General features: G+C 44.7%; 1 protein-coding gene across 3 annotated transcripts; it reads left to right on the top strand.

Moving 5' to 3' along the window:
• The first annotated feature begins 212 nt into the window (after positions 1-212).
• On the top strand, positions 213-10,042 carry NIFK (nucleolar protein interacting with the FHA domain of MKI67). Of its 3 annotated transcripts, none has more exons than XM_020894828.2 (7): positions 213-397; positions 1,518-1,655; positions 6,518-6,626; positions 8,250-8,461; positions 8,978-9,046; positions 9,140-9,243; positions 9,477-9,627. In XM_020894828.2, exons 1-7 carry the CDS (start codon positions 293-295, stop codon positions 9,538-9,540), a joined length of 801 nt encoding a protein of 266 aa, XP_020750487.2. In that variant the 5' UTR covers positions 213-292; the 3' UTR covers positions 9,541-9,627. The 3 variants fall into 3 exon arrangements, with proteins under 3 accessions (XP_020750487.2, XP_020750465.2, XP_020750474.2); XM_020894806.2 differs by having other exon boundaries at positions 215-397; positions 9,140-9,238; positions 9,477-10,042; XM_020894815.2 differs by having other exon boundaries at positions 216-397; positions 9,170-9,238; positions 9,477-10,042.
• Positions 10,043-11,764: the final 1,722 nt, after the last annotated feature.

Here is an 11,764-nt window from a genome sequence, read left to right as displayed (position 1 = left end):
AGCTGACCTCGGCAGCTAGAACCACTGTCAGGCAGGATATCGAAATATCGAGCAGAAAGGCGAATGAGCACCTCCAAACGGAGGCGACCCTGAAGGTGCCAAGGACACCTGCCAGTCGAGCCCTACGGCCGCGCTGCGCCACGCCCTACGCCTCGCCCCCGCGCTACGCCGTCACCCAGGCTCCGCCCCGGAGCCGTGCCGCAGGCCCCGCCCTCCCTTCCGGTTTGGGGAAGCAGAGGGTCCGGCGTTTCCGGCTGTACCGCGTGGGTCTCGTCAGCGTACGAGCGGCGGGATGGCGGCGTTCGATGGCCCGGCAAAGCCGCTCCTGTCCCTAAACCCGCAGGAGGATGCCAAATTTAAAAAGGAGGTGGCGCAGGTTCGTCTGCGTGCGACCAAGGTGAGCGCCGGCGCGGACCCGACCGCGAGGGGAGGTGGCGGACCGGGTCTGGGGGTCGTGCCCGCGCGCCTCGGCCTCACCACGCCTGTGCTTCGTCTGACGTCGCCCAGGTCGGGCCCCGACCTCAAGAGCTTGCCGGCCGAGGTCTCCTCGGGAGGACCGAGAAGTGACGGCTTTGGGCCGTGGGCTTTAGGGTCCTTATGGAGGTAAGGTAAGGAGTGGGTATCGCGGGGATGCTCGGAGAGAGGACAGCCAGCTGTGGGGTCGGTCCTCGTCCCGCGCGGATCAGCTCCAGCCCTACTTCGGCTGGGCCCCTAAACTGGGGAGGTTTGTTTGCCTGGTTAGTGGTTTTGGAATTCTTAAAAGACAGTATTACCCAAGCTCTATCTGCTGTTTGGGGGCCCTGATATTAAGTTCAATAATATTTGCCCAAGATTTTATCACACAGTGTACATGGGAAAGCTTAAAAGTCTATTACCGAAGGCAGGGGTTCGAGGGCAGGGATACTGAAAGGTTAGGAGGCTTCCCGAAGGTTTACTGACGCCTTAAAATTGTTTCTTTACTTGGGTGCGAGTAAACGGTGATCTGCAAACAATATTGAAGGGTGTGTTTGTGTAGGGTTCTTAGGCCAGAAGATTTTATCTGTTAATTCAGCGTGTAGTTACTGAGTGTTCGTGCTGGGAGAAGGAAGCTGAGAAGACAGGCTGCTTGGCGATTGTCCTCGTGGAGACAGCCACTTTTTTTTTTTTAATTTCATTGACGTATAGTTGATTTACAGTGTTGTGTTAATCTCTCCTGGGGTGTTGAATATAGTTCCCTGTGCTATATAGTAGGACCTTGCTCTTTATCCATTTTCTATATTATAGTTTGCATCTGCTAACCCCAAACTCCCAATCCCCTTCCCCCACCCCGCTACCCCTTGACAACCATAAGTCTCTTCACTATATCCAAACAGCTAATTTTTTATAGTCTCTGTTGTGGTAAGTGGAAACACAGGGTAGGTTCTTGATCTCTTGTGTTAATCTAAGAGCAGAGTTTCACAAGTTTTGTTGCAGTGTGATTTTTTTTTTTAATTAAAAAAAGACATATATATCTATTTTCCTGGTCTTTATGTTTTCAGCAACAGAAGAAACGAAAACTTACTCCTGGAGTAATCTATGTGGGCCACTTACCACCATCCCTTTATGAAACCCAGATCCGAGCATATTTTTCCCAATTTGGCACTGTTACAAGATTGAGACTGTCCAGGAGTATAAAGGTAAGATTTTTGTATTGAATTAGGTTGTTTTATTTTCCAAAAGCATACCATCCTTGACAAGTTTTGGAGCATGTTTGCGTGTTACCGCTTATCACAGGTCATTCCAGAAAGTGATTGGATAAGGCCTAGAACCTGAAGCAGACGGAGAACAAAATTGGTATTCCTGTGAATGTGTATTTTACTTTTTTAAGGTAATTGCCTCAAGTCCTCAAATTAAATTGGCAATCCTAGTGAGTGCTTTTTATCCTATAACTACTAAGCCATGGGTTCATGAACTTAAGTGTGAGGCTGGACTCTACACTTTATTGGTTGTGTCACTTTGGGCAATTCTATAACCTGCATGCTTGTTTTCTGATTTGTAAAATATGAGCAAAATTGCACCAACCTCAGGAGTATTGAATCAAAGCTGAAATGAGGAAATGAGCATAAGAGTCTTAGAACAGTGCCTGATACACAAAGCACTGTACAGATGTCACTGTGTCATACCTGCCTCCTAATAAAGGTTTGTGTGGTTTATTTCAGTAATAGGGTGTGGCCCGCTTAATTTTTTCCCCACACACACATACTTCTGTTGGTTATAACCACAGAATTCTTGTTATTGGAATCTCTTTTTCCTGATACAGTTTTTTCACGTTTTCCCACTTCAGTTACAGCGGAACAGAGTTAACTGCCTGTCGTCCCCGCTCTGTTGTCACTGCCTGAATGCGCCACGGTTTGTTATCCTCCCTCTTGTTGAACGTTAGCTTTTCTCCAGTCTTGTCGATGAAACTGCTGGGAACATTCTTTGTGCAGGTATAGGTGACTTTCTCTCGAATAGTATTTTTCAGACCTTGAATCCACAATAAGAAGTCAGTTTTACAGCACAAGCCAGCACACCTGGACCTGTACGTAAACATTAACTGAAATAAAAGTCTAGGAAGAGGATACTTAACTTTCCCATTCAGTTTATTTAAAAATACTTTTCTGACATACTAAATTGATTCTGCTGCCCTCTAAAGGGGCAGCTTTTAAACTTGTCAAACTCTTAGCTTGAAAAATATCACTTTATAGCATATCCTCAGGATGAGTATAGAATGCTCTGCCTCATTCTTAGTGAGATTCAGTCAGTTCAGTCGCTCAGTCGTGTCCTACTTTTGTCGACCCCGTGAATCGCAGCACGCCAGGCCTCCCTGTCTATCAACAACTCCCAGAGTCCACCCAGACCCATGTCCATTGAGTCGGTGATGCCATCCAACCATTTCATCCTCTGTCGTCCCCTTCTCTTCCTGCCCTCAATCTTTCTCAGCATCAGGGTCTTTTCAAATGAGTCAGCTCTTCGCGTCAGGTGGCCAAAGTATTGGAGTTTCAGCTTCAACACAGTGCTTCCAATGAATATTCAGGACTCATTTCCTTTAGGATGGACTGGTTGGATCTCCTTGCAGTCCAAGGGACTCTCAAGAATCTTCTTCAGCACTACAGTTCAAAAGCATCAATTCTTCTGCACTCAGCTTTCTTTATAGTCCAACTCTCACATCCATACATGACCACTGGAAAAACCATAGCCTTGACAAGACGGACCTTTGTTGTTGTCTTTGTTGACAAAGTAATGTCTCTGCTTTTCAATATGCTGTCTAGGTTGGTCATAACTTTCCTTCCAAGGAGTAAGGGTCTTTTAATTTCTTGGCTGCAATCACTATCTGCAGTGATTTTGGAGCCCAAAAAATAAAGTCAGCCACTGTTTCCCCATCTGTTTGCTTGAAGTGATGGGACTGGATGCCATGATCTTAGTTTTCTGAATGTTGAGCTTTAAGCCAACTTTGTCACTCTCTTCTTTCACTTTCATCAAGAGGCTCTTTAGTTCTTTACTTTCTGCCATAAAGGTGGTGTCATCTGCATAACTGAGGTTATTGATATTTCTCCTGGCAATCTTGATTCCAGCTTGTGCCTCTTCCAGCCCTGCATTTCTCATGATGTATTCTACATAGAAGTTAAATAAGCAGGGTGACAATATATAGCCTTGACGTACTCCTTTTCCTATTTGGAACCAGTCTGTTGTTCCATGTCCAGTTCTAACTGTTGCTTCCTGACCTGCATACAGCTTTCTCAAGAGGCAGGTCAGGTGGTCTGGTATTCCCATCTCTTCCATAATTTGCCACAGTTTATTGTGATTCACACAGTCAAAGGCTTTGGCATAGTCAATAAAGCAGAAATAAATGTTTTTCTGAACTCTCTTGCTTTTTTGATGTTCCATTGGATGTTGGCAGTTTGATCTCTGGTTCCTCTGCCTTTTCTAAAACCAGCTTGAACATTTGAAAGTTCACGGTTCACGTATTGCTGAAGCCTAGCTTGGAGAATTTTGAGCATTTCTTTACTAACGTGTGAGATGAGTGCAGTAGTGAGATTGAGTATCAAAGACTTTTTTCCTGCCTTTTGTGGATTGTTATTTTGGGTGTTTTTCCATAATGAAGTGCAGTTGTGTTCACCAGCTTTGTGTTCCGAAAATGTTGACAGGAAGTAGAAAGGAAAGCAAAATGAGCATCCTCCCCTGGATTCACTCATCGTTACTATCCTGACACATTAGCTTCATCTCTTCCCATGTCTATAAAAACGTACATACCTTTTCAGGTTGTTTGGCCTTTTGAAGAAAGTGGCAGTTGTAATACTTCAACACTAAATACGCCGTGGTGAATCTGAGAATCAGGGCAGTGCGCTACATCATCACAATGTGGTGATCTCATGGACTGTCCCTTTTCACATATCCCCAGCAGTCCCTGCCATTCTGGGAGCTAGTGAGGGTTTATGCGTTACACTTGGTTGTTTAGCTCTTCATCCTGTGTAAAACAGTCTCTCTATCCCTGTTTTGCTTGTTTGGTTTTTCTTGACATTGGCTCCTTTGAAGAGGTGAGGCTTGTTTTCTTAGAAAGTCTGCGCCTTGATGCAGTGCACTGAAATGTAACATTTCCAGCTTTGTTGCATATTGTAAAGCTACTGCCTCCCCACCCACCCCAGTTTGGACTATCTGCTTGGTATTTCTAACTTTTTGGATTACTAGGTCAAGGTTTTGGCTTTTGAGTCTTTGGTTTTGGGGACACTTGACATGTATTTTCACATCAGATTTCACAAGCTTTATTATAGTGTCTTACACTCCACCATCGTTCCCCTCCCGAGTGAGAGCTGGGATGGTAGGAGGATTGTCAGACATTTAAAGTTCTACCAGAATCATCCTGTTGCAGGTAACTAAGCCGAGACTCTGGGTGGTGGCTGTGTCCTGGCAGGTAGTCACCGGCACGGCTAGGAGTCAGCCTCCTGGCTCCCAACTCTGGTGAGCCACACAGCCTTTGAATGGTTTCTTATTTCCAGGATCACATGGCCAGCTTTGAGCCATGTCCGAGAATAGTTTGTTTAATGCAAGATTGTAAAGTTTTCCTAGTTATCACTAAGAATTGGAACTGTAGAGGAGGAAAGGTTCTTTTTCTGCTGCCCTAGGCTGAGACCCTATAAATTGGACTGAAAAACTGAGAGATTAAAAAGAGACTAAAATGTATGCTTCCTCATGGGAGTGCTCAGAGGGTTGTTAGAGAACTTTGAGGAGTGACTGGCTGAGGGAACAGCGCTTTGAGTTGATGTGGTTGCAAGTTGCAGGGCGGCAAATGCGCAGGAGGCTGACAGAATCCTAGAGTCCAAATGCCCAGGTGTGGATCTTGGTGACAACATCTGCTTAGTGAAATTTGTTGTGTGGATGCCTCTAAGATCTCTCTGATAGACGGGAGAGGACACCTTTGTAAATGTGTGTCCTGTTTTTAGGTAAATAGGGGGGTCACAGAGTTTCTGGTTCTATTTCTCAGTACCTTCAGCTTCGAATAATTACTTGCCAAAGGAGCAGTTGGGGGGTAGGCATACCCTGCCACCCTAAAGTAACATGTATTGAGTACTTGACAAAAGTGTGGAGCCCTTGTAGGTTATTTTGTGTTTTCATGGCAACTCTATGAGAGTGTTTATTTTATCCTCATTTTATAGAAGGAAAAACTGAGGCTTAAACATTCCTTATCTGAGTGTCAGAGCTAAGATCCAAACCTGGGCATTTGGACTTGAGAACTCCTGTTAGCAAGCTCATTAAGTTATGGTGTGGGGGCCAGAACCCAGCATGTGTGTCTCTGAGAGAGTGGTCCCCGGGCCTGTGCCCACAGCTGTGGAGATGATCAGTCACTGGTAAACACGACAGTGAATGCGATGTTTTATTGATGGGCTGGGAGACACTGACTTAATTTCTTTTCAGTTTTTCCATGCAAATGGGAATTGCATCACCTGTATTTTTTTGTGACGCATTTATTCCGTCTCCCAAGTAGGTGGATGATGTGACCACCCGTGAGATCAGTGAGTAAAGGACTGTGGGGCCTGCCAGCTTCCTTTATGTCGGCCGTTGGTACCGAATCAACTCCAGCTATAATCATTTATCACATGTAATCAAAATCCCAGGAAATCTTCAAAACCAGTGGCAAATTTAGACTGTTTTGGATCTTTTCTTTCCCTGTAACAGTCTGCACACTATGTGATTTGAAGTTGAAAATCAAAGGTGTCTTAATGTTACTCCTTAATGCTGTTCCTCCTAGGAATTCCCTGGTAGCTCAGTCGGTATCTACCTGCAGTGCAGGACACCCACGTTCAATCCCTGGATCCGGAAGACCCCCTGAAAAAGGAAATGGCAACCCACTCTAGTATTCTTGCCTGGAAAATCCCATGAACAGAGAAGCCTGGCAGGCTACAGTCCATGGTGTGGCAGGAGTCGGCCACAGCTACTGTACATTATTTAATGACATTTCAGGAGTTTGATGGCGCATTAGAATATAATTGTTCTGCTTTTCATGGTGGATTTGTCATTGCAGACTGGAAATAGCAAAGGCTATGGCTTTGTGGAGTTTGAATCTGAAGATGTTGCCAAAATAGCTGCTGAAACAATGAACAACTACCTTTTTGGTGAAAGACTCTTGAAGTGTAAGTAGCCGATTCTTAGCCTGTGGGATTTCAGGGATGCCCCTGCTGACGGTGGCCGCGGTGGGAGGTTGCTTAGCTGCTTGGACGTCCCACCTCATCCCTGGGATGAATCTCCTAAGCAGTGGTGCAACATTTTAAGTGCAATTTCAAGATAGGTTTGAACTGAAATTTTAAGATTTCTGCAGTGAAAGCTGTTTTCTGCTGAGATGGAGTTGGAACAGTTTCCTTGAGGAATAAATAGGAAGGTCTTACTGGTGGAGTTTGGGAGGCTCCCTGAGGAAAAGTCATTAAAGTTGGAACCTGAAGATTAAATAACAGCCAGGTGAAGGGGTGGAACTGAGAATTTGGTGGGGGGACAGCAAATGCCAAACCAGTGACAAACGTAATTGCCTGCAAGGAGGATAGTGAGAGATGAGGGAGGAGAAATAGATGAATGAAGGCCAGGTTGCCAGAAGCCATGTGAAGCACAGTTTAGAATACATGCCGAGGACAGCAGAACCCACTAATGGTCCTAGACAGGATGATGTTCGGGGTGAGGAGTCACATGTCAGCCAGTCTTCATGGCCTTGGCTGCAGCTCCTCTGCAGAGAATCCATCGGGAGTGCAAGGGAGACAGGAGCAGATTAGAGGTTCATCCTGCAGGAGGTGGAGCTCCCACCGACCCACCTTCCCAGAGCAGCCCATCCAGAGCCAGCACCCAGGTCACACCTCTCCATCTTAGTTCCTGTTGCTGTGAGAGAGGGTCCCAGGAGCCGCCTGAGATCCTGGGTGTTATTTGCACATGAAGAATGTGGCTCTTGCCGGGACGAAGTGGGTGATTGGGTGACCACATGTATGAAATCCCTGCTGTGCTCTACCTGACTTCTGAAGGATGGCACAGACAGTTCTGAACTCCCGACATGAGGGTTTAGCCACATCCCCGCCTTTTCTCTTTTTTTCAGGGGAGTAGTTTGTCTCGGAGGTGATCCCAGGGAAATACTTGTAAGGAGTGGAGATTTGACAGGAAGGGAGTCAGTAAAGGGTATGTTAGCAAGTCGGTTATTTAGGCATTTGGGCTCCTTCCTGCTGGTCACCTTGGGAAACAGAATTATCCCAGCTGACAAGCACAGAAACTGGGATATTTGTGTACCATCTATCACTAATGGAGGGTAGATCCCAGGGATTTTGGCTTCCCTGCACAAGGGCCCCAGTGTGCATCCCTAAGCAGAGACATACAGATAAGCAGTGAGCTGCCTTAGTCCTGGGCAGGTGCCTGGAGGATATGAGCCAGAAGGTAAGAGCTTCTGTTGTCGTGAGTCACACAGTCTAAAAGTGGGGGTCCTTTTAGCTTCGGGGACCCTAAGACTTAATTTCCACACTCTCCTCTATGCACTCGCCTTGTTCACTCATGTGTCTCTAGTCCTGGGATCGTTCTTGGCACACAGTGCGTGCTCGGTAGATAACTGAGGGCTGTCTGACTTTGCCTTGGTTACCTGCTTTATTCTTTCAGGCTTCCCCATGTAAATGGAGGACACATCAATTTGATTATGCTACAAGGGACACAAGGGAGAGTCTGAAGTTCTCATTAAAATCCTTTCCCTCCTACTTGGTTGAAAACTGTTTGTTTTCTTTTTTTAATTGTAGGTCATTTTATACCACCTGAAAAGGTACATGAAGAACTTTTTAGAGAGTGGCATATGCCATTTAAAAGGCCATCATATCCAGCAGTGAAACGGTACAATCAGAATCGGTCACTTGTTCAAAAGCTACGGATGGAGGAGCGGTTTAAAAAGAAGGAAAAATTACTCAGGAACAGATTGGCTAAAAAGGGGATTGATTATGATTTCCCTTCATTGGTGAGTATTCCTTTGTATAAAATGTCTAACCCAGTATCTCCCCCTATGAGGTTTTGACTAAATTTTTGAAACTGCAATCATTGTAGGCTTGTCTTTGTAGGTTTGTGAAGCAGCCCTAGTATTTCCTGCCACACACAGGAGAGGAGATTCTGAAAGGGATGAGCCAATTCGCAACATGTACCTGATTTAGTAATTTCAGATGATTGAAGCGAAACCTGTCTGACCGAAAACTATAATGCTTGTAAATTACTAGTAAAGGTGTCATTGCCAGGATTAAATGTTTGGTTTATTGTATGTTACTGGTAAATACCAAGACTGTAAAATGACCATCCTTTTTATGCCATTTTAGTTAAAATTTTGTTTCATGGTCCTTTTAAGTTGGAAATAGTCCTAAAAGTCTTTGTCAAAATTAACTAGTTAGCATATGTATAATGATCTAGTAAGTTTTAAAATATACATGTGTGAGACTGCTAGTTTTACAACTTCTTTTTCTGTTACTTCTTTATGCTTATTTAGGTTAAGGTGTTACATAAAACTGAGAAAAATGCTTCAAACACTGGTCCTCGAAACTCCAGAAAGTACCAGGTAATACTTTTGCTTATCATATTACCCACTTGATATTAGAGAAAAATAAATGCAGAAATACATTCAGGACTACTATATCTGGTCCACACGCAGATTGATGTAGTCTCTTACAATCTATTGAAGGCTTTGCGTAAGAAGAAGAAGGCCGCTTCAGTCACCGCCGAGACTCCCGAGAAGGCTGTGGATAGCCGGGTGAGGTGGTCTCAGCGCCCCGGGAGGCCGGTGGTGCGGGCTAAATGGGGAGGGGCAGCTGCTGCTCCCGTCACTTTGCTTGCTTAACCTTGGGACAAAGGTGATAAGCACCTAAGCGCTTGATCATGTGCAGCTGTGATAATACGCGTAACTTATAAAAATAGAGGAGAGGTGGTGGGAGAGGGTCATCCTAATATCTTCCCACATTTATGTATTATAATCTTTCACTTGAACCCAGGGTCCCACACCAGTGTGTACACCAACATTTTTGGAGAAACGAAAATCTGAAGTGGCCAAACTGAATGATGATGATAAAGATAATGAAATAGTTTTCAAACAGCCCGTATCTGGTGTCAAAGAAGAAACACAGGAGACTCAACCACCTACAAGTTCAAAGAAAAAAAGACGAAGAAAACACAATCAGTGATTTTTTTTTAATGTATTGTGTATAGTTCTTCTGAAAAGATGATTTTTTATGAAGACTAATTCTTTATATTTAACTAGATATAGTGGAATGCAACCAGTAACAAGATGCTTGGGGAAAAACTGTCAATTCAAGTCACCAAGGAAAGCAGTCAGTGATCCTGGCTTCCCTGCCCTTGCTTCAATGCAGGGGTGCACGCCAGCTTACAGCAGCCAGGCTCCCGCTGCCTCTTGTCCTGTCTCTAGTTTTCTTTGCAGTTTCCACAGCTGCTTTCAGTCGCTCTGCCTGGAGAGAAGATCGCTGTTAACTGTGACCTAAGTACTAAACTGTAGCCTCTGTTGTTACCATCAAATAAATAAAATCTTGCTTGACCATCAGAACAGTTCTCTGTTAGACCAAGCACATTCAAGCCGTCAGATGGCTGAAACTAGAAGTCAGATTCTGTGGGGAGTGAGAGGGAGGTATCAGTACTAACAGAGACTCATTTATGTATATACGATCATTTTTACCAATGTTAAATTAGTTTGTGGTGGGCTGGCATGGATTAATTAATAACTACCATCTTATATCAGTATCATCAATCAGGAATTTGGTTTCGAGATTCATGTAGTGACCACCAGATAAACTTTTTCTGGTTTTTTTTTTTGTATGCAAGAGCAATTTGGATATCTTGAAATAAAAAAATGTTGGGTTTGCCTTTCAATGATCTTTTAAGGTTTTGATACATTTGAAATGTGTCAGCTAATTGAAGTGAAGTAAAAGTCTCTGAGTCACGCCCGACTCTTTGCGACCCCGGGGACTAATACAATACAGTCCATGGAATTCTCCAGGACAGAATACTGGAGCAGGTGGCCTTTCCCTTCTCCAGGAGATCTTCCCAACCCAGGGATTGAACCCAGGTCTCCTGCATTGCAGGTGGATTCATTACCAACTGAGCCACAAGGGATCAGCTAATTCCGTTTCATTAAAAGGATTCATTACCACCAAACATTTTTCATACAATATTTGTTAAATGTGATGATGATTATACTGACCTGGTTGAATCAGTTTTAATACACAGCATAGGACTTTCCTAGTGGTCCCGTGGTTAAGAATTTGCCAGTCAATGCAAGGGACACAGGTTCAATCCCTGGCCCCAAGATTCTACATGCCACAGAGCAACTAAACCTGCGCACCTAGAGCCCATTGTCCACAACAAGAGAAGCCACTGCCTGTGCCCCGCGACTTGAGAGCAGCCCCTGTTCACTGCAACTAGAGAAAGCCCACAAGTACCAGCAAAGCCACAGCACACCCAAAAAATAAGCACCAGATAAGCTTATCAGTGCAGCCTGACAGATTTTTATTTCCCTGTTTCCTGACCTGCTGCCCAGACACCTTCCAGCATGGTACCGATCATCATCACTTGTGTGAGTTTTCTGATGTACCCTGGAGCTGGATGGGCAGAGTGATTTTTAGCATATATCATGGCAAAGAAATAGAGTTGAAGTTAACATTTTCCTGGGGACTACATTAGGAGCATTTGTCAAAATAGTGTGGGGTTGATCCTCAGATTTTGTAGGGAGAAAATGAAGAATCTGGAAGTTGTAACGGTGGCTGGTGGATCATGGGTGTGTCTCCCTGCAGTGAGGCAGAGGCTGTTCAAACACGGACAGGCGGGCTCAGCAGGGCGTCAGGGCCCTGTGCGCTGGCTGTGATGCCCGTGGCTGCTCTCCTTGCCCACAGGTGTGATGAGTGTATGCAAGTAATGTGCGTCCTACAGGCAGAGAAAACTACAAGGCCCAAACCTAACTACATCACGGGTCATCCTGTGGCCCTCAAAGTGACCAGTTATCCTGCTGTCCAGTCCAACCCGCTTCAGGGTTTTGTTTTACATTTTTAAATAGTTGAAAAAAATCGAGACGTGAGTTTCAGTAAGTTCCCTGGCAGGGATCCTGCAAGCTGCCCACACAGCAAAAAAAAAAACACAGTTAAGGGTGGGGATAGATAATTTGGAAGTTTGGGATTAACATACACACCACTGCATATGAAACAACCAACAGGAACCTTTTGTATAGTACAGGAAGCTGTACTCAATATCTTGTAATAACCCATAATGGAAAATA

The sequence above is a fragment of the Odocoileus virginianus genome, chromosome 13 (genome assembly GCF_023699985.2).
Source record: "Odocoileus virginianus isolate 20LAN1187 ecotype Illinois chromosome 13, Ovbor_1.2, whole genome shotgun sequence".
NCBI classification, from domain to species: Eukaryota; Metazoa; Chordata; class Mammalia; order Artiodactyla; family Cervidae; genus Odocoileus; species Odocoileus virginianus.
This window is presented reverse-complemented; position numbering and strand designations above follow the sequence as displayed.

Excerpts from the sequence above, each read along its gene's own strand:
- NIFK (XM_020894806.2), top strand. The coding sequence starts at position 293 with ATGGCGGCGTTCGATGGCCCGGCAAAGCCGCTCCTGTCCCTAAACCCG. Across the intron at positions 1,656-6,517 it reads GACTGTCCAGGAGTATAAAG|ACTGGAAATAGCAAAGGCTA; the intron begins GTAAGATTTTTG and ends TTGTCATTGCAG. Across the intron at positions 9,239-9,476 it reads AGAAGGCTGTGGATAGCCGG|GGTCCCACACCAGTGTGTAC; the intron begins GTGAGGTGGTCT and ends ACTTGAACCCAG.